Here is a 27,705-nt window from a genome sequence, read left to right on the forward strand (position 1 = left end):
ATAGGAGTGTGTGTGTGTGTAAACGTGTAGTTGTGTATATATGTGTGTGTGTGTGTGTGTGTGTGTGTGTGTGTGTGTGTGTGTGTGTGTGTGTGTGTGTGTGTGTGTGTGTGTGTGTGTGTGTGTGTGTGTGTGTGTGTGTGTGTGTAAATGGCTCCTCCTAAAACAGTAAATCGAGATCGGAGCTCTCGGTCCGGAGCGCCTGGACAGTAAAAACCCTTTTCCCGGAGCCCAGCCCTAGCAGATTCTCAGTGCAATGCACTTGAGGCTTTTATTTACATTCTCCGAGCTCAGCACAGTGTAGGGATCCAGAGGAAGGGGCTGCAGCGGTGTGTGTTTACACCAGAAACCCGTCAAATGAACTCCGTCAGAGCGACGAGCCGCAGACCCCGGCGAGTGTCGAGGCCGCGCCCGGTGCCGCCGGACAGAAACAACGCAGAAGGAGGTGAATATACCCCTAACAAACACTAACCTGGGCTTCATTCACATTAGTCCGTCTTTTTTAGACGTCATGTTCAGATTCCAGCAGAATTCGTGTAGTGATGTTGTATTTTGAGGTTATTTGTGTTAATATCAATTCCCTAGGAAACACCGAGGCTTCTGATCTCCCCGCAGGCCGCGCTTTGTTTAACTGGGTTTGCTTTGCTCTACTGTCTACTATAAATCCCGTTTAACGTGATATTTTGGAGTATGGAACATTCCAGAATTAACTAGTCTTGATTTTAAATGCGTCATGAGTCTAATCGGTGGCACCGAAGATGATATATTTGTGACAAACGGCAGCGGTCAGTTGTTTGGTTAGCATCGGCTGTTAGCAACACAACAGCTAACTAAGCCTACCAAATATAGCACAATCCGCACAAGTCACAACCATTATTCATTAGATTATGTAATAAACTCTTTATTTAGGCCATTTGCAGTGAATACACATAAAACAAAATCATGGTTATACCATGTTCGTACCATGTTATTTTTTTTTATGTACACTGGAGTGCTCTCTCTCTCTCTATATATATATATACACACACACACACACACACACACACAGTGGTACGTGAATATGATATTTTTCTGTACCTTATTATACACCCAAACAACCGTGATTTTGGACTTGTACCATAGTAATAATTTTCCTTTGATAGATTTACCACAGTAGTAACATGGTACAATATTATGACATTTCTAAGAAACCTTCATTCTACCACAGCAAGTCTAAAAAACATATTAGTATAATGGTGCTTTTTGTAAGCGAGACATCTACCATGGCTATATTTTTGCACATTTCCCATGGAAGCAGTATGGTTTTCTTGTAAATATTGTGATATTTACTAAATATACCTTAGTATTACCACAAGATACCATCACAGCATTGCAATATTTAATTTTGTAAGGGTTATGTCAAAGTACAACAGTACTGTCAGGTTTTGTATTGGATATTTACCATGGTAATTTGATTTTTTTGGACAAGTGTCAAAGTTTTACCATGGTATTCTTTAAAGTTAACTATGAGTACCATGCACATACAAAAAAAAAAAAAAAAATAGTATACACATGATACTCCCAAGTATACTTCTAAGGACACCAGAGTAAATGTCCAAAAACATGGTTTTACCATTGCACTGTTTATGTTTTCCTTGGTTTAATTAGTCAGCTGTGTTGGATGCTGTAAACCTGACACCCTCATTGACTTGTTTATTGTTGGTGGGGGTTGATTTGCTTGTTGATGAGTTGTAAGGACTAGTTAACCCTCTCAGTTAACCAGCAAGGCTTTGGTGCTGATAGTTGGGTTATGAAGTCCTCTGATGTAGTTATTGAAGGGTTGTATGATTGTTACGGATTAAGCGCAGTACTATATTTCAATGTTGGTTGATTGACCACCCAGTCAGTTGTCAAGTGTTTCAAATGCACCTCTAGTCCTTTTGGTCATCCAGTCCAACAGCTAAAAGAGTTTGGTCATTTGCTATGCAAATCTAACAGCGGGACAGCTTGTTTGAGATTCAGGCAATCAAACTCGAGAGCTGGTTGTCCTAACCACATCTTAACTTCTAATTAGAGTGTAGTCATGGGACAAGAGCGAGATTGAAATTGAAGGACGGTTTCAGCACATAGAGCAGCTATGGGTATGTAAATGAAGGGCTGCTGTCACCTAATGGGAATGTTCTGTAATTAAGGCTGTGAGAGACAGGTGTTTAATTGAAAACATGCTTTAAACGGCCGTCTTCATGCAGGTGTTGAGTTGGGGACAAGCTATATTTTTAGTTAAGATGCGGATGTCCTTTCATAGGACGTATTGTTCTGTACTGTACATAAGTTTTACCATTTTATCAAGTGTTTATTCTGCATTGGCAGTGTCTTCTAAAAAAATGTGGGAATTATTTGCAGTTGTGTTTCTTAAATGCTATAAGCTGTAAAATAAAAATTGCACTAATCCATATCACAACATTTTTTTTTTTTAAATCCATTGTGGAGCTCAAGGTTATCCAACATTTTCTCATTTCGTCAAGTGTTTCCTCTGCATTGGCAGAATCTTGAGCACAACTGGTAGTATGTTCCATAATTCCCTTAGTTTATAATCCAAAACATTGAAGTAATGTTCAAAAGATCTTTTCATAGCAGGTGCGTCGCCTCACAGAATACTTCCTGGATACATTTAAATGCTGAATTTACTGTTGTGATAATACTCCAGGATGGAGATATTTATTGCATCGGTGTCACATCTTTGGGTTTTGTGAGTAATGGCAATGATGCTACAGTGACTCTCACAAGGTGTATTAAGGTGAGTCTGGCACATATCTGTATTTGGACGGCTCCGCTGGGGCACTGCAAGGGAATGCTTGGAAATAAGTTGGAATGTATCTTTCTTATAAAAGAACTGGGTCAAAATGGCAACGCTTTCAAACAAGAATGGGCAAGAATTGGACTGAGAGATAGCAATTACTGAGAGGGTGTGTGTGGTGTTTAGTGACAGCTAGGTTTGCAAATGAGCTCTTGCTTAAATTGGGGTGTAAAGTTCACACTAGGGGCTAGAGCTGCACTATAAATCAAAATCTCGATTCACAGAAGCTGCGATTGACATGCATATCTTTCAGTGAAGCAAGGTTCGGTGATCAGCAGTAAATATCCAAAGGCCAGAGGGCACTCTCGCGTCTGCTGTTTCCCAGTGGTTGGCTTTTGTGTTTCTTCTATAGAAAGTAAGGTCATGGGTTCGATTCCCTGGGAATCTATGATGTGATAAAATGTAAATCTTAGTCACTTTAAATAAAAGCTTTTTCCAAATGCATAAGTTTTAATGTAGCTCTAACACTAGGACGTGGTGCATGCAATGCTAAGGTTATGGGTTCAGTTCTCTCAGGGAATGCATGAACTGATAATATCAATGCATTGTAAGTCACTTTGGATTAAAGTATCTGCCAAATGCATAAATGTAAATGTAGTTTAAACAGTAGTGCATGGTGCTTGCAACTCCAAGGTTATTGGTTCGATTCCCACAGTGAATGAATGAATGAATGGATAAAATGTAATCCTTCAGTGGAATGTAAATGTAAAACACCAAGGTCATGGGTTCAAATCCCAAGGGAATGCATTATCTGATAAAATGTGCACATTAAATGAAAGTTGCTTTCGATAAACGCACAAATTTGTAAAATGCTTCAAATAAAAATGCATAAATTATATAAAATTTAAACCTTCAATGCAATTTAAGTAACTTTGGATAAAAGCCTCTGTCAAGTGCATAAATTTAAAAGCGTTTATCAATAACCTTAATTTCCACACAAACTTGTATCAATGAGTTAGGGTTAGGATAAGTCAAATATGTTCTGCTGATAAGATCTAAACCCCATTCAGCATCTATTCATGTGTGTCCTGCAGGGAGTCGTGTATGTCTTTGAAGCTTAGCGGCTGAAGTCTGAAAAGAATATTAATGAAAGGTGGGGCGATCAAGTATTGTTATTTAGACGTTACGGATTGTTTTCTCTGAAGCTTAACATGCTGTTAGGCAGATTCCCAGCATGAGACTTTCTCAAGAAAATGCACTTTGATAGAAGCTCTTTTAAGTGAGAAGTTAAGTGGGATTTACTAGGTTACTTTTTCCCCCTTCCTGCTTGTGCAAGAATGGATTTGAATGGAAAAATGTGGTTTAAATAGCTAAAAGCAACAAAATATTTTATTCTAGTCAAATTTGATTAATTCGTAATTAGCAAATTCTGACTCACTTTGTCTGAGAATTTTATTATGTCTAGTTTCATGACCAGTGCACATTTTTTGCACCTTTTCTGCACTGATTAATTTTCTGAATTGTTGTAAATATAATAATTTCTGAGGGTTCTGCACTTTTTTTAGTAGCTCAAGGCTTTTATTTTTTTTAGATAATATGCTGTATATTTTTAATATTTATTATTTAACATAAATATATGTAACAATATGTTAATATATTACATTATATTGAATACATTTATACACACACAGTCAAATTTATATATAATTTTATTAAATAATTAGTATTTTTGTATTGTATTTCTACACATTAATATTCTTTTTCTGTAATTTATGTATCTATACTGATTATTTACATATAATTATTTGTACTCACCTTTTAGTTTTTTTGCCAGTTTATTTACATTTCAAATTTTGTTTTAAACATTCCATATTCAAATATTTACTTGTATGTGTATTTTTGTAAATGTTTGTGTGTGTGTGTGTGTGTGTGTGCATATATGAAGAGTTCATTTGCAAGAACAACTAACTCTAATCCGAAGTGACTTACAATGCATTGAAGGTTTTTCTTGTATCAGTTCATGCATTCCCTGAGGGAACTGAACCCATAACCTTTGCGTTGCAAGAACCACGCCCTACTGTTAGAACTACATTTACACTTATGCATTTGGAAGAAGTTTTTGACCATTTTACAAAATCATGTTTTTGGTCAGTGTGCATTCCAATTAATCTCAATCAAATAAATCATTAATTTGTGTGTGTGTGTACATAAATACACTAACATGTAATCTTTTAACATTTTGAGTTTTTTTTTTCTAATAATGTTTTGTGCGTGTACATGTGTGGATATAACACACGTTTTTGCAATTTATTTAAATATTTAACTTAAAATAGAAACATTTTGTTCAAATGTCCCACATATTCTCTTAATTTGATTAATTTAATTACATAGTAATGATAAACAAATGAAAGCAATCTTTTTAGATGGTGTATATCCAGTGCTTGATATGCAACTCACTTGCCATATAATAATTTTGAATCAATAACGTTTACGCTGAATGAGAAAGTTTTTTTGGGGGCTGGATCTGGAGTGTGGATGATCTCTGTTTGGAGACGGCGTGCTGTCTGTTGTGTTGCACTAGGTGTTTGTAGTGGTTACTCGACTAGTAGCCCTGGAGAGCCCCCGGTGCAACCAGAGCAACAGGATGTGTCTCATTCGCCGACGATCCTCGTACAGAATGGGTAAACTACACGCACTACAGATTAGAATTCTTTTTTAATCAGCAGCACATCTTCCCACGGTGTGCTTCGTGTGATAAAGAGTGTGTCGTGTTACAGCTGAGCATGTGTTTGGAGGCAGTCTGCTGGTAATATTGATGCTGATTTGAAATGGGGCATTTGGATTTGACTTTGACTTTCACCATTTGATGCCTATGAGGGATCTTGAATCCCATGTATTTAAATCAGCGGCATCACCAGTGGTGGATTTTAATATCGCTTTAGAAATAGCCTCATGCATCCACTTATACTCTACCAGAACCAGGGCTTTCAATGCAGATGATTGGTTGTGTGACTTCACACATGATTTGGTCTTAAAACATACGGATGCTGCCTTGTAATTGTCTCTCTTTGTTATGTGCATGTAATCTCTCTCTGTAATATGCATGTGTATATAAACTAGAGATTTGATATGTTAGATTATCTTGGTGTTATCGATGAGAATGATGCTACATTTGAGCCAATCGCTTTGTATCTCTATACTAGCCTTTGTCCCTGACGCTCATCTCACTGTATTGAGTTACAAACATCACTGTCGATTCGTAGGATGTTAACAGTTTTGAAAGCTGATTGTTTAATAGCATGTTTCCTGTGTAAATGCACTCAGAGCTGAGAACCGAACAGTGCAAGATTAGAAATGCATTATTGCGGTGACGTGATGTAAATCTGCATTAGCCTGTTATCAGGTTCCTGAAGTTTTAAGTTAGTTTTCACCAACAGTTTAAAACGTCTCTCAAATGCAGCTTTACAAGAGCCTGGCTTTTGAATATTGGTATAATGTTTTGCATGCATGAGGTACTTTGATGTCAAATAAATACATAGAGGTCATGTGTCGAGATGTCAGTTTTGGTTCTTTATTGGAAAAGTTATGATCAAAGTGTAGACAAAACCACAAGATGACCAGACTGGAAATGTATGTGATTAGTACGCTCTGATGCAATAATGGTTGAAATTTTAATGGTAAAAGCCTGTTAATTAGTTAAAAACTAATGAGATTTTTTATGCAATTTGCACTATTAAATATACAGTTTTTGGAAGTAAAAAAGTAGGCGTCATGTAATTTACAGTGAAAAACTAATACATTGACTTTCCCCCATTGATATAAAGCAGGCTATGCAAGATTTGGCTTTCCAGTAAAAATATTAGATTTTATGAGCCTCGTCATTTTTAGCAAATCCAGTAACTTTTTTTTTTCTTGACCTGTGACATTTAACAGATCACTACTTGGAGAAAAAGTCAAACATTTATTTTGAAGATTTAATCACAATCCTTTTGCAATGGCAGCTCATTTTTGACTTTTCAGAGTTGTTGAGGTTTAGACGCTGGATTGTTCTTCCTTCTGTTGTCTCATAGTTTTAGGAAACTATGTGGTCTTGCTGCTGTATGGCTTTGAAATCACTCGTTAATGTTAATCATCCGTTTGATTTGATTACTGTCAGATGCTTTGCTTTCAATATCTTTATACGAGCAGTTAGTTTCACTTTCAGTTCGGGGAAACCTCATCTGAGGAGTTTGAGATGTGAAGGAAACAAGAAGTGGCCAAAAGGCTTCAGCATCTGGATGTGAGCCATATGGTGATGCTGCCTGTCTTCTTGAAACTATTTTGTAGGTTAAAGGACAACATGGCATCAAAATGACCCATTTACTCTCTTTGATTGCTCTGCTATTGTTGTTTTAGCATTATAAATGACTGTTTTGTGTTATTTCATGTTCTCTATTCAAATATTTTCATCTGAAATCTGTATTTCACATCCATTGCAATCTCAGTTTAGTGCAATTTCATTTGACTTTAATCTCTCAGGAGGTGTTGTTTTTGTCTGCTGTACAATCAGTGCTAGAAAAAGAGATATATTGTACTGCTGCAAGTAAGTGTATTGTCAGATGTGCCCTTTAGAGATCCCATCAGTTACTGAAGCTTTTGCAATTAAAGGAGTAGTTCAGCCAAAAATCTGCTTTTTCTCACCCTCATCTTGCAGAAAAACTGTGGAACACAGAAGAAGATGTTTAGCAGAATGTTCATGTTGTGTTTTTCTTCATACAGTGAAAGAGAATGGTGACCATGTCAGACTCTGAAAGAGTTAAAAAAATATATATATATACCATAAAAATTAAATCGTGTCCACATGACTTGTGCAATTTATTACATTTTCAGAAGCTGAAATTTTTGGTTTGTTGGTCTTGTTTTTGTAATAAAATTAATAATAAATAGAAATAACTGTTTGCTAAAACTCACGAGTGTAAGTGTTGAATGTTTGAAGTTTCCTATAATGATAACTATATTAAAACAAAATAGTATAGTTTTTGTATCTTTTCTCTTTCTCGTTTTTTTATTTAATGTTTATATAGTTTTAATTTTAATTTAATTAATTTTATTTCAGTTTTAGTTATTTTGACAACTACCTGAAATGAAATAAAATATAAAATAAACTATAATAAATATAGTAAATAAATATTTCAATTATTATTTCAGGTAAAGTTTATTTCAAGTAACTTTTTCTTTTAATGTTTTTTGTTAGTTATAATACTATATATAATAACTATAATAAACCATGTTAAATAAAAAGAAAATAAGAGATGTTAGCTTGGCAAATACCTGAAGTAAAATTAAATTTAAATATTGTATAATAATAATAATAACAATAATAAACTTAAATAAATATAATTTCAATTATTGTTAAAGTTTGTATTTTTTTTTAAATACCCGAAGTTAAATTAAATTAAATAAAAAATAGTGATTAAAAAAAAATTATTTAAAGTTATTATTTAAGTTAAAGTTTGTTAAAGTAACTTTTTATTATTATTATTTTTTTTAAAGTTAACTTTAATAACCCATGTTAACAAAAAGAAAATAAGAAATGTTGGCTTGGCAGCTACCTGAAATAAAATATAAATTTTAAAATAAACTCAAAGTTTGAGTATATAATGAAATAATAAATATATTATTTCAGTTTTTTTCAAGTAATGATTTTTTAAAATGCTTTTTGTACCTGATTTGAGCCAGTCAGACCAAAAAAACATTTAGCTCACCATATTTATTTTAGTAACTAGGCTAGTACCGCTGTGTGATGTCTACTGTTACCAGTTTCTGAATGAACTTGGCTTTTATGTTCGATCAGCATCCTCTGAAATGAATCTAGCGTTTCTATTTGAAGAGGTTTCGCTGGACCTCCAGGAGTCTGGAGAGGAAATACTGTCTGTGTTTGGGTTGGCTTCGTCTCGGGTTTCAGGCCTGCCATTAAAGGGATGCACGGGTGTCATGACCGCCCCATTCAACCTCTGCCTCCTTTGACCCTGATTCTCGCCGTCACCTGCTCCGTTTTCCACAGCTGCCGAGGAGATTAGCCATGTGTTTTTGGAGGAGGTCACAGGTCTCCGTTGCTTTCCTTCCAAGCTGATTCGTTACTGCCTTACAAGTGTGTCATACGTTGCTTGATGAGATTTCAATATGCCGTTAAACTCGGAAGTCCAAGTTGTTCCACCTTTTGGCTGATCCCAGCGTTTATCCCTGGGAAGTGTGTCAGGATGAGGACTGCAGTGTTCCCAATCTTTCATTTGGCCTGAATTATTGAAGTCGCTTGTTTGAGCTGACTTTCACTGACACTGCAGATGTCTGATTACAGGGAAAACATGAGAGCTAGAGCAATAATGCAAATGTTCATTATGCATCCATCCACCATATGGTGATTTAGACGAGTTGAAATACGCTCTGGAGCATGGAGGCCTGGGAATTGATTTAGCAGGGAACATGCTGTGTTTCATTATTTCTAATGACTAAGTCTTCTACTGGTGTCTGAACTCAACCGGCTGAGGCTGTTCTTGACGTTTGGAAGAGCCTTTGGGATTCTGCCATTTGTTTCCCTGGCTGTATGTGATCATCATGCTTGGCATTGTGTGAAAGTTAGTCAAACATCAGTGTGCACACTTTTAAGTGCAAAAAGTATGCTGCCAAGGCTATTTATGGTTGGTTGAGAAAATGGAAAATGTATTCTCTTTAAAAATTCTAAAAAGCTTGCAAAATGAATGTAAACCATCAGTTATAATAACTGTTTATATAAATATATGTAGACAAAAGAGAAAAATCAATCACTTTGCTTATCTGGAAAATTACTTAACTTTTGGCTTATTGCTTGTAGTTCGTTTCTTTGTTACCTTTTATATATATATATATATATATATATATATATATATATATATATATATGTGTGTGTGTGTGTGTCTTTATTTACAATGATTTTGATTTATTATTAATTTGTAATAAAATTTGTTTAAAAATAATTAAAACATTTATATTCTAATTTGGTTTACTCATTTATTGTTTTGGTTTATTATCCATTTGTAATAATCAAAGTAATTTAATAAAAATACACAAATAAATGTTATGTTCTCAATTGGTAAACAAATTTATTATTTAGATATTTTGTAATTTATAAAAAATGCACAAATAAAATTTATATTCAAAGCCTGTAAACTCATTAAAACGCATTAATACAGTTGAGTTTTGGATGCTTTATGTGGGAGGCTCTTATCCTAATTTTGCATTCTGTATAGAACATACGTTCAGGCTTCTGCCCAAATTTGTCTACAAATATTATTCTGTCCATGAGCTGTTCTTCTCTAAAACACACAGACTGACGAGTTCTTTGAGATGTGCTTTTATGTACGAATTCTCACTTATCCAGTGTGATCTTTGGTGTTGGTGTTAAATGTAAAGTTGTGCTGAATTATTAAAAGACTTATTTTCTTCTTCACAAACTCTATATTTAACTTTTCTTCTACAGATGAGGAAGTGCCTGCCGAGATGGTTGCAGAAGAATCTGGTCAAGGTGCTCAAAATAGTCCGTACCAACTACGAAGAAAATCTCTGTTACCGAAGAGAACAGCTTGTCCAACTAAGACCAACATGGAGGTGCGTCAGTGCCACTCAACATCAGACGAACACTTTAGGCAGATTTTAGATATGTAGTATGCGTAAAAATGGTCTGAAATATTCATTTAGACTTCAAGAAAAAAAGCAGCTTAAATGCAGAGGGCATTTTTTCCTTAATTCATTTTGTTTGTTTTAATGGATTATATTCTGTTACTCCTTTACACAGACACATCCATTTTTTTATTTCAATCGCAGTCCTTTTGCAGTTTAATATTCTCAGACGTTAATCCATATTGCGATTTGAATAATTGTACAGCCCTGTTTTTGATTTATTCATAGAAAAAAAGTAGCCAAATTTGGTGACATTTTGCATTATTTTGTAACTTTAAGTAACTTTTTCTTTTAATGTTTTTTTTAGGGCCGGGACTCGATTAAAAAAATTAATCTAATTAATTAGAGGCTTTGTAATTAATTAATCAAAATTAATCGCATTTTAATCGCATATAAATATTTGATCTGAGAACAGTGAGAAGTAATTTTTTTTCACATGGATTTATAGTATACCATTGAATAATGACTGAATACATAAGCTTAAGCAACAAAATATTGTTTATTTTTGTTCAACCAAGTCTAGCAGACTAGTGCAATTTTTGCCATTAAGTGTAGCAATAGCATATTTAGAAACAATTTAGAAATAGTACATTTCAGAAATTCAGGAAGCTTATAGGTGCTGGAACCTTCTGTAAAGTGTTTTTTAAGTAAAACACAATACTGTCAATTACATTCAGAACATTGGAAACACTGACTATTAGAAAACATCTCTCTGTTGCTTCAGAGGCCATAACATACTAAGTCCAACTCTCAATAACCTTGGCCAAAACAATAAAGAGTTCAACATAAACTGCCAGTTGCACCAACAAAATAATACATAGTTCACGTCCACGCTAGCTGCTATGTGTTTTGCGTTGAGGTGATACTTGAGGCTCGATGTGCTGCGGTGATATGCGAACCGATGCGAACGCTAGTTGGTGCTCCAGTATAATCGGTCCGTCGAAACGCATCCAGTGAGAAACGCATCCAGTGAGAATTAATTAATTAGTATTTAGTAATTAATTAATCTTAATTATTTAGTAATTAATTAATCTTAATTAATCTTAGTTAACGCGTTATTTTTTGTGTAATTAATTAATCTCAATTAACGCATTAAAGTCCCGGCCCTAGTTTTTTTGTTTTAGTTATAATACTATATATAATAATAATAACAACAATAAACCATGTTAAACAAAAAGAAAATAAGTGATGTTGGCTTGGCAAATAAAAAAGTAAAATGAAATAAAATGTAAATATTTATAAAATTAAATAAACTTAAATAAATATGTTTTCAACTATTATTTAAGTTAACGTTTGCCTCAAGCAAATTTTTTTTTTTTTTTAGGTCAACTTAAATTTTTTGATTGGATTTCCTGATTCTGTCCACACTTTTTGCATATTGGAAATCATAGAGCCCTACATGCATGAAATAAAATGAATGGGTTTTGAATGCGAGATTAAAACTCTTTTTGTTCAAAGGGTGCTTCCACATCAACAACAGAAAACTTTGGGCATCGGGCAAAACGTGCCAGAGTGTCAGGAAAATCACAAGATCTGCCTGGTAAGGGACATCAGATTGATTCTGCATACAGTTACAACAGAAATGTAGTGTTATCAGCTTCAGATGGTTTTCATTAACACTGTTTCTCTTGCGCTCCAGTCACCCCAGCGGAGCAGTACCTGCAGGTGAAGCTTCCGGATGAAGTGGTTCTGAAGATCTTCTCCTATCTGTTGGAGCAGGACCTGTGTCGAGCGGCCTGTGTGTGTAAACGCTTTACTGAACTGGCCAATGACCCCATCCTCTGGTAAGTTTACACTAAAATGCATGCTTTTTTGTTTTCTTAATCAACCAAACAGCCATTTTAGCCACAAAGGCTAGAAATAAAACCATAAAATCTCATCATGCATGTTTTCCATGCTTGAAGATGACCACATTTATTATGCATTTAGCAGACACTTTTATCCAGAGTAATTAAATTCATTTCAGTATTTTATATTTTTCAGTATTTCAAGTATGTGTTCTACAGCATCAAACACAAATTTCTAATAGAACGTAAAAAAAAAAAAAAAAACTTTGACAGATCAAATCAGTATATATCCAATTCATTAAATCAACTTTGTGGAAAATAGTAAAATTTAGCAGCTCAAAAGCCTTTTAGCTCCTGAAGTTCAAATCAGACTTCATATATAAATACAGGATTATAAAGAATGTAATCTACTTCAACAATGTTTTGTATGAAAAAAAGCCCTTATGCCGATTTATCCCAGCATGTAAACGCATTAACCTGCTTTCTGTCGAGCAAATGTTTTGCTGTAAAGGAGGAGGTAATATACTGCAATCTAACACACTTTTCTGACCCAGAGAGTTATAAAAATGTGTTCAGTGAAGTAGAAGTGGTACAATCAAAATGTTGCCCCTTGAGAGGATAATATAAAGTTTCCCCTGACATGTTGCAATGCTGCTCTTCTTCGGTTTTTAATCATTTATTTAACACAACAACCGACATAACAAATGAAATACTGAAAGTTAGATCCGCAAATTATTACATATTGACATCACTACCAGGAAATAATCCGATTTATCAATAAAGTCTTTTAAATGCGGTTCACTTGCACTGCTTGGGTTATTGGTTTGCATGTAAATCAGAAACAATAGTAAAGCACTTAATGATTTTTTTTGTTTTTTTCAGATGCCCGATTACAGTCGAATACATTTTAAGCATCATGTGTGCTTAACAAATTTATTAGAACACCTGTCATAATAAAGAGAAAACCCATACTTTAGGAATCTGTCAAAACCTGTTTAAAACTAAAGCAATTTGTGTCATTTATTAGGCAAATAACAAACTAATCACACATAACCAAAAAACGTAATATTTTTTATATTGCCTTGAAAACAGCTTGCAGTCTTGCTGGCATTGTTTTAATGTACTCTTCCTACTTTACTGTAGTCTTTGTAAATAAATAAATAAACTTAATTTTTCTGTCTTTCTTGTAAAACTGTGGCACAAACCTTAGATTGGGTGCTGGGAGTCTAATACATTTGTTAAGCACTGTATATCTGTCTTAACATGGATTGCAACAATGTATCAGCTTCAGCATTTTAATAAATAAAAATGGCACACATCTTCAAACTGATTTGAGTGATGAATCACCGTTTTGCATCAGACCGCTTGAACGGATTCATAGAAATGAATCAGACTTTGCAGCTCTAAAGCCTTTTTGCTTCTGAAGTTCAAATCAATCACCGTTGATAAATGCATCTGTACATCTGACAAAGGATGGATTGCAAAAAAATAAAAATAAAATCACAAAGCTGTTTCAATACATTGTTTCAGTGTAATACAGTCTGCTGCCATCTTTACAGTAGTGTTTCGGTAAGGGTCACTGATCTTTATTCTTCTCGTCCGGTCTGCAGGAAGAGACTGTACATGGAGGTGTTCGAATACACGCGTCCCATGATGCACCCCGAGTCCGGGAAGTTCTACCAGATCAACCCAGAAGAGTATGAACAGCCCAATCCCTGGAAGGAGAGCTTTCAGCAACTGGTACTGTTTGTGAATGTTTTTTTGGGCTAAAAACAGTGAGAATTTAGTATTTACAGACCAGATCAGATGGATTTTTTCTGTTGTTTTCTGTTGTGAGTCCGAAAGCAGAGAGATGGTGTGGTAATGTGATAATTAGGGAGCTCACAATGTGTCAGTAATCATCAGTGAGCTTTCTGACGTATCCCTGACCTTTGTGTTTTCCAGTATAAAGGCGCTCACGTCAAGCCCGGCTTCGCTGAACACTTCTACAGCAACCCGGCCAGATACAAGGGACGAGAAAACATGCTGGTAAGTTCTATGCAATCTATAGATGGACTTTATGGTTTGATAAATGTCTTGCAAACACCTCTGAACTTCAGTCAGATATCCCTGCACAGCTTCAAGTGGCTTATAACTTGCCCGTAAAAATCTTTTTCTACTCTCTGTGATGTTTTGATGTTTAAACTTTGGTGTCTGAAGTGTTTTTTTGGCAGTTTAATAGCTTTAATGCACTTTTTTTTTTTGTAACAGCCCATTCATTTCTGTGCAGGACGAGTTTAATATGTAATGCTGTTCAAATGTGGCTCAGACTTTATTTAGAGGATCCTGCTTTTCACTCTTTCCTCAGTATTATGACACCATTGAAGACGCTCTGGGAGGAGTTCAGGAAGCACACTTTGACGGTTTGATATTTGTCCATTCTGGGATCTACACGGACGAATGGATCTACATCGAGTCGCCCATCACTATGATAGGAGCTGGTATGAGTATGAGTCTTGAACCATGTCAATGTTTAACTACAGTACCTTTCAAAGGTTTGGTGTTGGTGTCATTTCTTTAAAAATGTTTTTGAAAAAAGTTTTTATGCTCATCCAGGCTGCATTTATTTGATAAAAAATACAGTAAAAATAGTGAAATATTTTTACAGTTTAAAATAACCGTCTACTACTTGAATATATTTTAAAATGTAATTTATTTCTGTGATCAAACTTAATTTTCAGCATCATTCCTCCAGTCTTCAGTGTCACATGATCCTTCAGAAATCATTCTAATATGCTGAATATTATAAATGTCTTTACACTCACTTGTAGTTAATTTAATGCATCCATGCTGAATACAAGTATTAAGTTAAAAAAAAAATCTCACAAACGTGAAACTTTTGCATATTAGTGTAGAGCACCAGAGGTTTTCTTTTTAATAACCTAAATGCTAATTGTGCATATGCTTTTGCAGCGCCGGGGAAAGTAGCAGATAAAGTCATCATCGAGAACACTAGAGATTCAACGTTTGTGTTCATGGAGGGGTCCGAGGACGCGTTTGTAGGATATATGACAATAAAGGTGAGTTTCTTCATATGCATTTTTCATTAAAAGAAAGTTCACCTAAAATCCTGTCACAGGAAAATCAAAAAGGCACAGTTCTTTTTTTAGGCAGATAATTGCATATAATGTTCTCTGTTACAGTTCAATCCTGATGACAAATCAGCTCAACATCACAACGCTCATCACTGCCTGGAGATCACCGTCAACTGCAGCCCCATCATTGACCACTGCATCATCCGCAGCACCTGCACAGGTGACCACAGTGTGTTGTGCATGTGTGTCTTCAGAATGAGTGTCCAGAAGTCAAAGGTCACCATAACTGCTGCTCATACTTGTGGTTAGGCATCTACACCAACCTTTAACCCTAAGGCTCTTGTGATTTCTGTGATGCAGAAAACCCAGTCCATTCATAAAAATGGAATTTAGAGTATAATGCGGAATTGTCATGGAATTCTGCAAATTTTGAATAAAAGTATCAAAAGTAGCACTGCACAATAATTTAGATTGTGTTAAGGACTAGTGTCTATGAAATATATTAGTATTGTAAGTAAGCGAAGTAATAAAATGATTAAAACTTAATTTTTTAAGAAATATAAAAAATGTTGTCCACATTAAATTTTTAACAGTAAACCTAATGTGCAGCTATTTGTTTGACCAAAAAAGTAAATTTTCATTTGATTTTATTTTAGAAGATTCATTAAATTGATAATGTTTTAGAAATTATAGATATTCTAAAATAATAAAAATAAAAAGCAATGAAGTATTCTATATTAATAATAATAATTATTATTATTTTCTTCTTAGAGCCTTGTTGTTAAAAAAATACATATTAAAAAATTTTATTTTTATGAATTCAGTTAATGAGATCTGTTAATTAAAACAAAAAACATTATTTTTGAAAAATATTGTAAAATAATATATTTCATATAGGGCCCCAAAAATGTAATTTTTGTTAAACTTTTAAATTTAATCGTATAATTTTCATGATTTCAATTAATTAGACATGCTTTTTGATTATCAAACTGACAATGTAATCATTAAAATGTAATACAGATTTTTTTTTTAATCCAGAATAATAAAAATGCAAAAAAAAAAACGTTTGTAAAATAATAAATAATAATAAAACCAACTTCATATGGCCCTAATGATGCATTTTTTTTGTTTGTTTTAAGCTTTAATTAAATTGTTATTAAATTGTTTAATGATTTCAATTTATTTTAACATGCATTTTGATAACAAAAATGTAATGTATCCATTTGAAATGTAATAATAATAATAAATGTAATAATAATAATAATAATTGCATGTTTCATGATTTCAATTAATTAGACCTGCTTTTTGATTACCAAATTGAATTTATCCAATAAAATGCAATCCATAAAAATGAAAACAGACTTTGAGGAAAAAAAAAAAGCATGTTTTTGCGTTCCACTGCGCTGCTTATTAATCGTGCACATGAGCTGAAATCATGTATACTTTGAGATTTTGACTAGCATTTGATTGAGCTGTTGAGCTGAATGTTGTCCTCCTGCAGTGGGCTCTGCAGTGTGTGTGAGCGGCCAGGGAGCGTCCCCCACCATCAAACACTGTAACATCAGTGACTGTGAGAACGTGGGGCTCTATATCACAGACCACGCACAGGTAATGTGAAGCTCTGTCTGGTTTCTGTGGCAGAGGAGTCCCAGTGTTCAGCCGTCGCTCTCTCTGCTTGCTCTGCAGGGCATTTACGAAGACAACGAGATCTCCAATAATGCACTCGCAGGGATCTGGGTGAAAAACCACGGCAATCCCATCATCCGACGAAACCACATCCATCACGGCAGAGACGTCGGGGTGTTCACGTTTGACCACGGGATGGTAACAACACTCTCTGTCTCTATACACCTCAACGACACGTCAGATATACGCTATAATGTCAGCAATTGTGTTTTTATTTCCTTTAATCTTTAAACATTAAGACATGGGGCATATTCAGAATTTAATATTAAGCTCATATGAAATATTAAATATTACGTTTTCATTTTAATTTAAGTTTAACTTATGTTGTGCATTTGCAATTTTTTTTACAACTAACTGAAATAAAAGAAGTTGAAGTATTACTTTAAATAAAAATAAATGAAAGGTAAATTAAAATATAAAAAACTAATAGAAATGACAAAGCATATAACATAAATTACTAATTTAAATGAAAATATAAAAGACGATTCAAATATGAATAAGTACTATAATGGTATGCAAATAACCATTAAAACTATTAAAAATTGAATTAAAGTTAATTAAATTTTTCATCTAATATTAATATTTAATTTTTTCACCTTTGTTCAGTTAACAAAATTTTTTTTTAAGCTTTATGTCTGTTTACTTGTGTAATTAATTTGTTGTGTGTTTTTATAATTTTATTAGTTATATAGTATTGATTTTAAAACTAAAAATGAGAAAAACATTGCCTTGGCAGCTAGCTGTAATAAAGACATTTTTAATTTACAATTTGAATATTTTTTATTTTTATTTGCGCTCTTCATTTTGCTTTTATAACACATTTTTAAACCGTTTTAATTAATATTTTGAATTCGTTTTTATTTTTAGATTTTAGTTTTAGTAATTGTTGCATATATATATTTTTTGATTATTATGTATATTTTAATGTAAAAATGGTCATTTCAGTTTTAGCTATAGTTAAATTTTGTACATCTACATAATTTGTACATCTGCTGAAATAAAAGAAGTTTGAATTAAAAAAAATATAGATTTTTTTTTATTTAAACCTAATGATGTTTTTGTTTTAGTGAACTATATTCTGAACTTTGATCAGAACGCAGTCGAAGCGTGTGTTTGGTGACTCTCTGGCTCCCCCTGCAGGGCTACTTCGAGAGCTGCAGCATCCACAGGAACAGGATAGCAGGTTTCGAGGTGAAGGCGTATGCTAACCCTACGGTGGTGCGATGCGAGATCCATCACGGACAGACGGGTGGCATCTACGTGCACGAGAAAGGCCGAGGCCAATTCATCGAGAACAAGATCTATGCAAACAACTTTGCGGGCGTATGGATTACCTCAAACAGCGACCCCACGATCAGGTGAGAAACTCTAACACATCTAATCATATCTCTACAGTTACACGTTAATGCTCAGTTATAACCCTTCTTCTGATCAATGGCAGGGGTAACGCCATATTCAATGGCAACCAGGGCGGTGTTTACATATTCGGTGACGGCCGAGGTCTCATTGAAGGGAACGACATCTACGGTAACGCTTTAGCTGGAATCCAGATCCGGACCAACAGCTGCCCGATCGTCCGGCACAACAAGATCCACGACGGACAGCACGGAGGCATTTATGTGGTGAGCAAACAGCACTGGGTCAGAAATCCAAACTTTAAAGTTGTATGGGGTTCTTTCATCTGTTGAGCATAAAAGAAGATATTTTGAAGAATGCTGGTAACCAGACAGCTGCCGGTAGCCATTGACTTCCATAGTATTTATTTAAATTTTTTTCATAGTATGAAAGTCAATGTGTACCATCCGCTGTTTGGTCTCCCAACATCTTCTTTTGTGTTCAGCAGAAGAATTGTTCTATTAAGGGAATGCAATATTGTATATTTCATAATATATCTCTGTTTTGTCTTATGCCATGCTTGTTGAATTAATTAGAACCATGCACTTTTTTTATGCATTAGAAAACAAGACTTCACTTTGCTCATCTTAGTAGAATGAAAAACTAAAAGTATTTTTCAAATTGGGAATAAATAATGTACTGAAAGCATGCTAAGAACCTTCTGTGTGCAGTTTTCCAGTTGGCTGTGCACTACAACATGGATCAGATCTTTTTATTTTTGTATTTAATTTGTAATATTTTTTTCAATACAATAAAATAATGTATTTTTTTAAATTATTCTTATATTTATTAGTTTATAAACATTTTATGCATTTATTATTGCATTTATAATTATTATACATGCATTATTATTATTATACATGCATTTATTGTTATTATACATTTTTATATTTATTTATTTTTATATTATCATTATTATTCATGTTTTTATTTTTTTGTGCAATTTTAACCGTGACAGTCCCAACTGATAGTAGTTTAATAGTGCGAGGCATATTTTGAATTTGGGGGTCATTTTTGTTCATTTTGATGGCGTTTCTGCCCCAAGGCCCCGTTAATATCTAACCGTGTTGCAGTCAGTGATGTTGTTCACTAAAGCTGGTTGTCCCGTCTCTTTCAGCATGAGAAGGGTCAGGGAGTGATCGAGGAGAACGAGGTGTACAGTAACACGTTAGCCGGTGTGTGGGTGACCACGGGAAGCACACCTGTACTGCGCAGAAACAGGATACACAGCGGGAAACAGGTGCGTGCGCTTCACTTCCCTCGCTCTGTGTGACCGGATTCCACATGCACGCTTTATAATGACTTATGGCCTCATGCAGAGACATTTTATGAGACGAAACACCACCATTGCTTCGGGACAGAGCGGTTCTTCAGATAAAGTCTCTGCAGTGATGCATCCACTGTGTTTCTGTCCACAGGTGGGCGTTTATTTTTATGATAACGGTCACGGTGTGCTGGAAGACAATGACATCTATAACCACATGTACTCTGGAGTTCAGATCAGGTCAGTGGCATTGCTGTATCAAGCCTCTACAGTGCGACTAAATCTTCACTCTGGGCGAGTAAATGATGTCGAACATTAGTAAAATTAGTAGTTTTATAATCTCATCAGTATTGATAGTCTTTCCCCCTTTTTTACAGACACACTGAATGACCAACAATATCTTAAGCAGCACCATACAAACATACCTGCATGCATGGTTACCTAGTTTTATGATTAAATTATGCTTGATTATCATAATAACATAACATCAGTCAAGCATTATAATAAGACAGTACATTCAGATATTTAAAAAGCTGTGCCATTTTACAAACAGAAGCTTTTTAAATATCTAGATATGTATAATAGTATATCAGTCTGATGATTAAACTACAAAATGTATTAGTCAACGGTGATTCTGTTGCCAAAGTGTGCATACAGGGTTGTGTTTCGGGATTTTCATGTTTAGGAGACTGAAGCATTATTATGTAGGGCTGGGGATATTGAATTTATTATTATAATTTTGTCAATGATAATGAAATAAGATGGTCAAGATACAAATCTTGTGCCACATTCAGTTTCACAATGATGCTCTCACTTTTGACCCTTTTAATCAGTCTATTTATTTATTTGTGTGTACATTAAATATTCTGTGGTTGTGGAAGAGCAATACAACGTAGTCTTTAATTTTAAACTAATTAATTTCATTTATTATTTTATAATAATATATATATATATATATATATATATATATATATATATATATATATATATATATATATATATATATATATATATATATATATATATATATTTATTATTCTATATTGAATTAATGTTTTATTATTTTATATTTAATTTTATTATTATTACATCATATATTACATTTATTTCCAAAGTTCAAGGAAATCCACTTTTAAAAAGACAAGTATTTTTATCATTTAATACAACGTTGTCTGTCTTTAAATCGTTTTTTGTTTTGTTTTAGATTATTATAATGTATTTAACTTGTGAATTATTATTTTTAATTATATATTTTTTATTATAATTATTTCTCTTTATTTAGTATTTTTATATAATTATTATTAATCCACAACATATGATTTATTTATTTTAAAAGGTCAGTAAATGCATGGTATTTCCGAAGTCGAAAACAAGTTTCGCTGTAATCGAGCAGCCTCAGACTTGTAGGAGGAAATTGCATGACATTTAAAAAAAAGAAATGACATGCAATAGATATTTTTTGGATTTCTTCTTGTAGAACTGGCAGCAATCCCAAAATTAGGCGCAATAAGATCTGGGGTGGACAGAACGGAGGAATTCTTGTTTACAACTCAGGTAATATTTCGGTCGTTGTCTTGCTTGATTTAAAGGCTCATGTTTCTGTGCTTCAGTCAGACAGATAAGCATCCTCTCGATCTCTTCTCAGGTTTAGGCTTTATCGAAGACAACGAGATCTTTGACAACGCCATGGCCGGGGTTTGGATCAAGACCGACAGTAACCCCACGCTCCGCAGAAACAAGATCCACGACGGGAGGGACGGAGGGATCTGCATCTTCAACGGAGGACGAGGTGACGCTCCTCTTCTGATCGCAGGCTGTTCTGTGTGCGTCAGCTTCATGACGGTGGTTTGATGTGTTGCAGGACTGTTGGAGGAGAACGATATCTTCAGGAACGCTCAGGCTGGAGTCCTCATCAGTACTAACAGTCACCCTGTGCTGCGCAAGAACAGGATATTCGACGGCTTTGCTGCTGGTATGCATTTTCATTTCAGTAATGCACCGCTACTTAATCAACTTTTACTAGATATTTTAGGCATCTTGCACATTTTATTTTAAGGAAAAATTGACGCTTTTAAGTTTGTATATTTCACTTCTCGTCCTCCGATTGTGTGTCAGTGCTGTTACTATAATAAACACCCCTTAAAATGCTTTTATATTCTGTACATCATGCTGACATCATCCTTTCAGGAGTGAACAGAAGGGAATGTCAAACCTTTCTTTATGGCTTTATATAGTAAATATTTTCTGTGTATTTTTCTGCAGAGTTGTGTTGGAATATATGGTTATTTACTGATTACGCATGGCACAGTGCAGTTTAACACTTAAAGAGATGCCTTAAAAAATCTACATTTTATCTCTCTTTCTATAATGTTAGTATCTATGACATGCTATTATAGTTATATATATATATATTAGGGGTGTAACGGTTCACAAAATTCACGGTTCGGTTCGGTTCGATACACTGATGTCACGGTTCGGTTCGGTGCGGTTCGGTACGTTTTAGATACAGCAAAAAGAAAAAATTGGCAGATAAATTTCTTAAGATTTATTTTTTTACAAATTAAATGTAATATTGTTGTAGTAGTTATGAACAAATACAAAGATGTAACTCTTTTTATATTGAACTCTATAACTCTTTATATTGAGTGTGTTTTTACTCAGTTGGTTCTCTATTTGGGCTTATGTTTTTTGGAACAAAGCAGGAATTACGGTCTGTCTGAAATGGGCTCGTGAAGGAATATTGTAATGGGGCTCAATTACATTAAGCATGTTCTTAAAACCTGCGTTTTCCACTACAGAGTAAGGTCTCATATCCGCGGCTATAACGTAAATGCACCATTCGCTGCGGTGATGTCCGTATACGGAGCCCAGGACGTCACCTGTAGGAGAAAAAAAATCAATCCGTGGCGACGGTTTTGCAATCCGTCCCCTCAGTTTATAAACCGTACTCACGAATTCATAAACTGTTCACTCGATTTAACAAATCGTGCCCACAAATTTCCAATCCGTGCACTCAGATTTTGTAAACCGTACCCTCGGTTTTTGAATCCGTACTCACGAATTCATAATCCGTGCGCACGCTTTCGCAATCCGTTCCCTCGGATTTGTAAACCGTACTCACGGATTCATGCAGCAAACTCCTACGTGTTAACATACAGTTTTATTGAATATTATTATGTGGAATAGGTTTACAGCAAAGTGCCTTAAGTGATTCTCTATCAAGTGTAGTACGAGGTGGAATACAAAGATTTAATAAGAAAGATGCGCATTAAAATCTTGTTCGATTGCTGATAATCTATAATAGCACTTGATTATTATTGTGCAATAAACCTGGCATTGTGACTGACTCTGGAGTAATTTTTTCCTCTTTTGTAAGTTATTTTGGATAAAAGATTCTTATGCATAACCTGTTTAATAATATATAATAATGATACAAATAAAAATAAAGTTATTTTTTATAATTTTAATTTGTAGGCTAAATAAATGAGTACAAGACAGTAAAAATGTTTGTCATAAAATAATTTGTGAATTGCTTTATTTTTAAATAACCTTTGACAGTTTTGGAAATGCTTGTGTACAATTCTTTCTTAACATGAAGACTTATTTTTGTGATTTTATTATACTAAGCTCCACCCACCTCATCCCACCTGCCGGAGTTAGATGCATGTTTCACTGTTAAGTGTAAAATGCGTGTCAGTTTTCAAATCCGAGGGAACGGATTGCGAAAGCGTGCGCACGGATTGTGAATTCGTGGGTACGGATTCAAAAACCGAGGGTACGGTTTACACAATCTGAGCGCACGCATTGGGAATTTGTGGGCACGGTTTGTTAATCCGTGGGTACGATTTGTTAAACCGAGTGAACAGTTTATTAATTCATGAGGATGGTTTATAAACTGAGGGGACGGATTGCAAAACCGTCGCCACGGATTGATGTTTTTTCTCTCCTACAGGTGACGTGCGGGGCTCCGTACCGAGCCTTCAGCGCGTACTGAGTGAGCGAGCGCCTGACTGAGTAGCCTAACATAAACATATAAGTGTGTTTTTTTTTTTTCTTCGGGGGTGTCAGGGGCGTTGCCTGTTACGTCGTTTGGGTTATTGGGCTACCTTGTTGAACGCATAACATTATATTTCACACACCTTTTTTATTTTCCAAATTTAATTAATTAGTCCAACGAACCGTTCGGTACATAATGCGTACCGCGTACCGAACCGAAAGCCTCGTACCGAACGGTTCAATACGAATACGCGTATCGTTACACCCCTAATATATATATATATATATATATATATATATATATATATATATATATATATATATATATATATATATATATATATATATATATATGTATGTATATATATATATATATATATATATATATATGTGTATATATATATATATATATATATATATATATATATATATATATATATATGTATGTATAAACATTATGCATGTGTGAAAAATAAATCTAAATTTTAAATGAAAACTATAATGGTACAATTTTATGATTTTAGATATATATATATATATATATATATATATATATATATATATATATATATATATATATATATATATATATATATATATATATCATAAAATTATACTTTAAAAAATAATAAAATCATAAAATTATACTATACTTAAATTATATATATATAATATATTCATAAAATCATAAAAATCATAAAATTATACTATACTTAATATATATATATATATATATATATATATATATATATATATATATATATATATATATATATATATATATTCACACACGAATAGACAAAAATTATCTATCTTTTTTCAGTTTTAGTAAAATTAGTAAAAGAAAAATGTTTTGGGAACAAAACCGAATTAAGATTTTTTTTTTTTTTTAATTAATTTTATTTATTACCTTAAACAAAAAAGTAATGTTATATTTGTATAGTTAAGTACATTTCTATATATATATATATATATATATATATATATATATATATGTATATGTGTGTGTGTATATATATATATATATATATATATATATATATATATATATATATATATATATATATATATATATATATATATATATATATATATATATATATATATATATATATATATTCACACACGAATAGACAAAAATTATCTATCTTTTTTCAGTTTTAGTAAAATTAGTAAAAGAAAAATGTTTTGGGAACAAAACCGAATTAAGATTTTTTTTTTTTTTTAATTAATTTTATTTATTACCTTAAACAAAAAAGTAATGTTATATTTGTATAGTTAAGTACATTTCTATATATATATATATATATATATATATATATATATATGTATATGTGTGTGTGTATATATATATATATATATATATATATATATATATATATATATATATATAAAAAAAATAATTCCTCTAGAAGTGTACTTTACTAGGCAAATGTATGAAACTCATTTCTGCAAATGCTGTTTTTTTATGTAATCACAGATATAAGATGCATATTAAATATTGATTATAGAGCACTAAAGAAGCACCATCTGTCGCAGGTATCGAGATCACGAATCATGCGACGGCGACATTAGAAGGCAATCAGATCTTCAACAACCGCTTCGGTGGATTGTTTCTCGCGTCTGGCGTCAACGTCACGATGAAAGGTGAAGTGGAAACCTCTTCATTTCCCTCACTTCATGATCCAGTGGACTTGAGATGAACATTACTCTCATTTAATCTTCTTCGCAGACAACAAAATCATGAACAATCAGGATGCCATAGAGAAAGCGGTGAGCAGAGGTCAGTGCCTGTACAAGATTTCCAGTTACACCAGCTATCCAATGCACGATTTTTACAGGTAACGCTCCTCCTGAGAAGCATCTGAGCTCAGTGTGTCCTCGACGGGTGTTTCCTCACACCTCTGTTTCTCTGTGCAGGTGTCACACCTGTAACACCACAGACCGCAACGCCATCTGTGTGAACTGCATCAAGAAGTGCCATCAAGGGCACGACGTGGAGTTCATCAGACACGACAGGTCAGTCATTCCCTCCAAAAGCATTTACGACTAAAACAAGAATTATTAAGACCAATAAAACTTTAAAACAACAATTAAGCTTGTTTTCTCCTTAATAAATATATATATTTCTAAGTACAATGAGTACAAAATGACTTATAAAGTATGTTTGGAAATGTACATCTAACATATTATTTGCTGTACTTACATTCATTTGTGTTGATTAAACATGTACATTTATTTATATGCATATGTATATTTGTATGTATCTATGTCCAAAAGTTACTACTGCATTTATAGATTTTTATGCATTATAATTACAATTTAGAAAGAAAAGTATCATTTAAATGTCACAATGTTATTATAATTTAAACATACATTTAGGAGCACGTACTAAACTTATTTTTCATTATTAAAGTGAGGAGAGATTTACAAGCAAACTGATTTTAATTATTTGAACTCCAAGGTATACTAGATACTACTTTAAATATTTTAGCTGTATTCTTTTTTTTTTTTTTAGGTGTGGTATTGATATTTTTTTTAATGAAATTTAGTTGCTAACTGACCTTGATTTTGTCTTGATTTGTGTCTTACTTCCAAATAAAAGTATTACAGAATGAGTAATTGGTATGACATTTTGCATGCATCATGATAGTGCATCATATATGCATTTATTTAATATATCATTTATTTTCATATTTAAAAAATGATCTTGCCTGGACACTGTATTATAGATATAAAGAATTAAGGGGGAAATGTGATTTAATTGTCATGAAAACAATAAACATTTAAAAAAAGTATTCTTATATTTCATGAAAATATTTAAAACTAGGCTTCACTTTTTAAAATGTAAAAATGTATTTGTATGTTATTTTTTCTTCTAATGTTCATGTGCTTGGCTCTGCAGGTTTTTCTGTGACTGCGGCGCAGGGACTCTGTCGAACCCTTGCACACTAGCTGGAGAGCCGACGCACGACACAGACACACTGTACGATTCAGCACCTCCTATAGAGTCCAACACACTTCAGCACAACTGAACCCAGACCAGAGAGATTACACGCTAGAAATAATTCAATTTGAATCAGACAAACTCTTCGAGGAAAGAAAGAGAGGAAACATTTCTATTTAAACAGACGAGGAGCTGTGGTTTCTCCCTGCCGCTCTCGGACTCAGGATTTCTGGGGAATGAGGACGATCTGAGCCACACGAGAGGAACGGATCCAGAGCGAATAGACTCGATGCTTTCCATGCAGCTGTCACCGCGCTCTTGTATATGTACAGAAAAAAAATGACCCAGCACTTCAGTTCTGCTTTCATTTAGTTTTTTTTTAAAGAGGTTTGATTTTAATGCTTTCTCATGTAGTTTTGTATTTTCAAGCAAAAATCTTAAATGTACTTGAATGTCTTTTTATTTTATTATAAGTGTATTAATTTCAGGGTTGTTTATACCTTTTGATCGCTGTGTTTGTTTTCATGCCGCAGGATGTATGTTCTTTCTGTGAAAGAGATTTGAGGAAAAAAGAGAAGAGAGAGAGAAACACTAAGTATTCTCCAGCAATGTTTTGAGTGTGAACGTGATCCGAGACTGGCCGTAACAATTCGGCTCATGCATCGGAAGTGATTTAAATGATTAACCCCGCCCCTTTATCCTGATTGGATGAGGACCATTCCGTAAGACGCCAGACTTGCGAAAGCACCGTGTTCTCGCGCAGCTTCGCTCCGAATGCCGCGAGCGAGGTGACGTGATCTCGAGAGACATTGCTGGAGATTTTTAAGAGGCTTCGTGCTGATCTGAAGCTCTGATGAATATCTGTACAGCTTTTTTTGTGTGCCCCCCCCCCCCATCCATCTGTGTTTGGTGACCGTGGGTTCTCATACAGCCTGAATTGTTGTATGCATGTTCCATGACATCTAGACTTAATATATTGTGAAGTACTCAATAACCATTATGTAGCTGTTAGCAATTAATCAAAAGTTTAATTTCCTAGTCAAAGAGGAACGTGTTACATTTTTAAAATAAACTTTATTAGATCA

The 27,705-nt window shown here is 33.8% G+C and overlaps 1 protein-coding gene across 2 annotated transcripts; it reads left to right on the plus strand.

Moving 5' to 3' along the window:
* Nucleotides 1-136: 136 nt before the first annotated feature.
* LOC128025876 (F-box only protein 11) lies at nucleotides 137-27,705 on the plus strand. Of its 2 annotated transcripts, none has more exons than XR_008186277.1 (22): nucleotides 137-445; nucleotides 10,272-10,399; nucleotides 11,930-12,011; nucleotides 12,111-12,255; nucleotides 13,869-13,998; nucleotides 14,203-14,286; nucleotides 14,606-14,738; nucleotides 15,211-15,317; nucleotides 15,441-15,552; nucleotides 16,834-16,940; nucleotides 17,019-17,156; nucleotides 18,159-18,376; nucleotides 18,460-18,640; nucleotides 19,531-19,653; nucleotides 19,832-19,917; nucleotides 21,155-21,231; nucleotides 21,323-21,466; nucleotides 21,539-21,649; nucleotides 25,213-25,320; nucleotides 25,406-25,456; nucleotides 25,594-25,692; nucleotides 26,579-26,764. XR_008186277.1 is itself a non-coding variant. In XM_052612458.1 (22 exons), exons 1-22 carry the CDS (start codon nucleotides 358-360, stop codon nucleotides 26,706-26,708), a joined length of 2,640 nt encoding a protein of 879 aa, XP_052468418.1. In that variant the 5' UTR covers nucleotides 139-357; the 3' UTR covers nucleotides 26,709-27,705. The 2 variants fall into 2 exon arrangements, 1 of the variants encoding a protein (XP_052468418.1); XM_052612458.1 differs by having other exon boundaries at nucleotides 139-445; nucleotides 25,406-25,514; nucleotides 26,579-27,705.

The sequence above is a fragment of the Carassius gibelio genome, chromosome A13 (genome assembly GCF_023724105.1).
Source record: "Carassius gibelio isolate Cgi1373 ecotype wild population from Czech Republic chromosome A13, carGib1.2-hapl.c, whole genome shotgun sequence".
NCBI lineage: Eukaryota > Metazoa > Chordata > Actinopteri > Cypriniformes > Cyprinidae > Carassius > Carassius gibelio.

Excerpts from the sequence above, each read along its gene's own strand:
- LOC128025876 (XM_052612458.1), top strand. The coding sequence starts at position 358 with ATGAACTCCGTCAGAGCGACGAGCCGCAGACCCCGGCGAGTGTCGAGG. Across the intron at positions 446-10,271 it reads CAGAAACAACGCAGAAGGAG|ATGAGGAAGTGCCTGCCGAG; the intron begins GTGAATATACCC and ends TTTCTTCTACAG. Across the intron at positions 25,321-25,405 it reads CGTCAACGTCACGATGAAAG|ACAACAAAATCATGAACAAT; the intron begins GTGAAGTGGAAA and ends TCTTCTTCGCAG.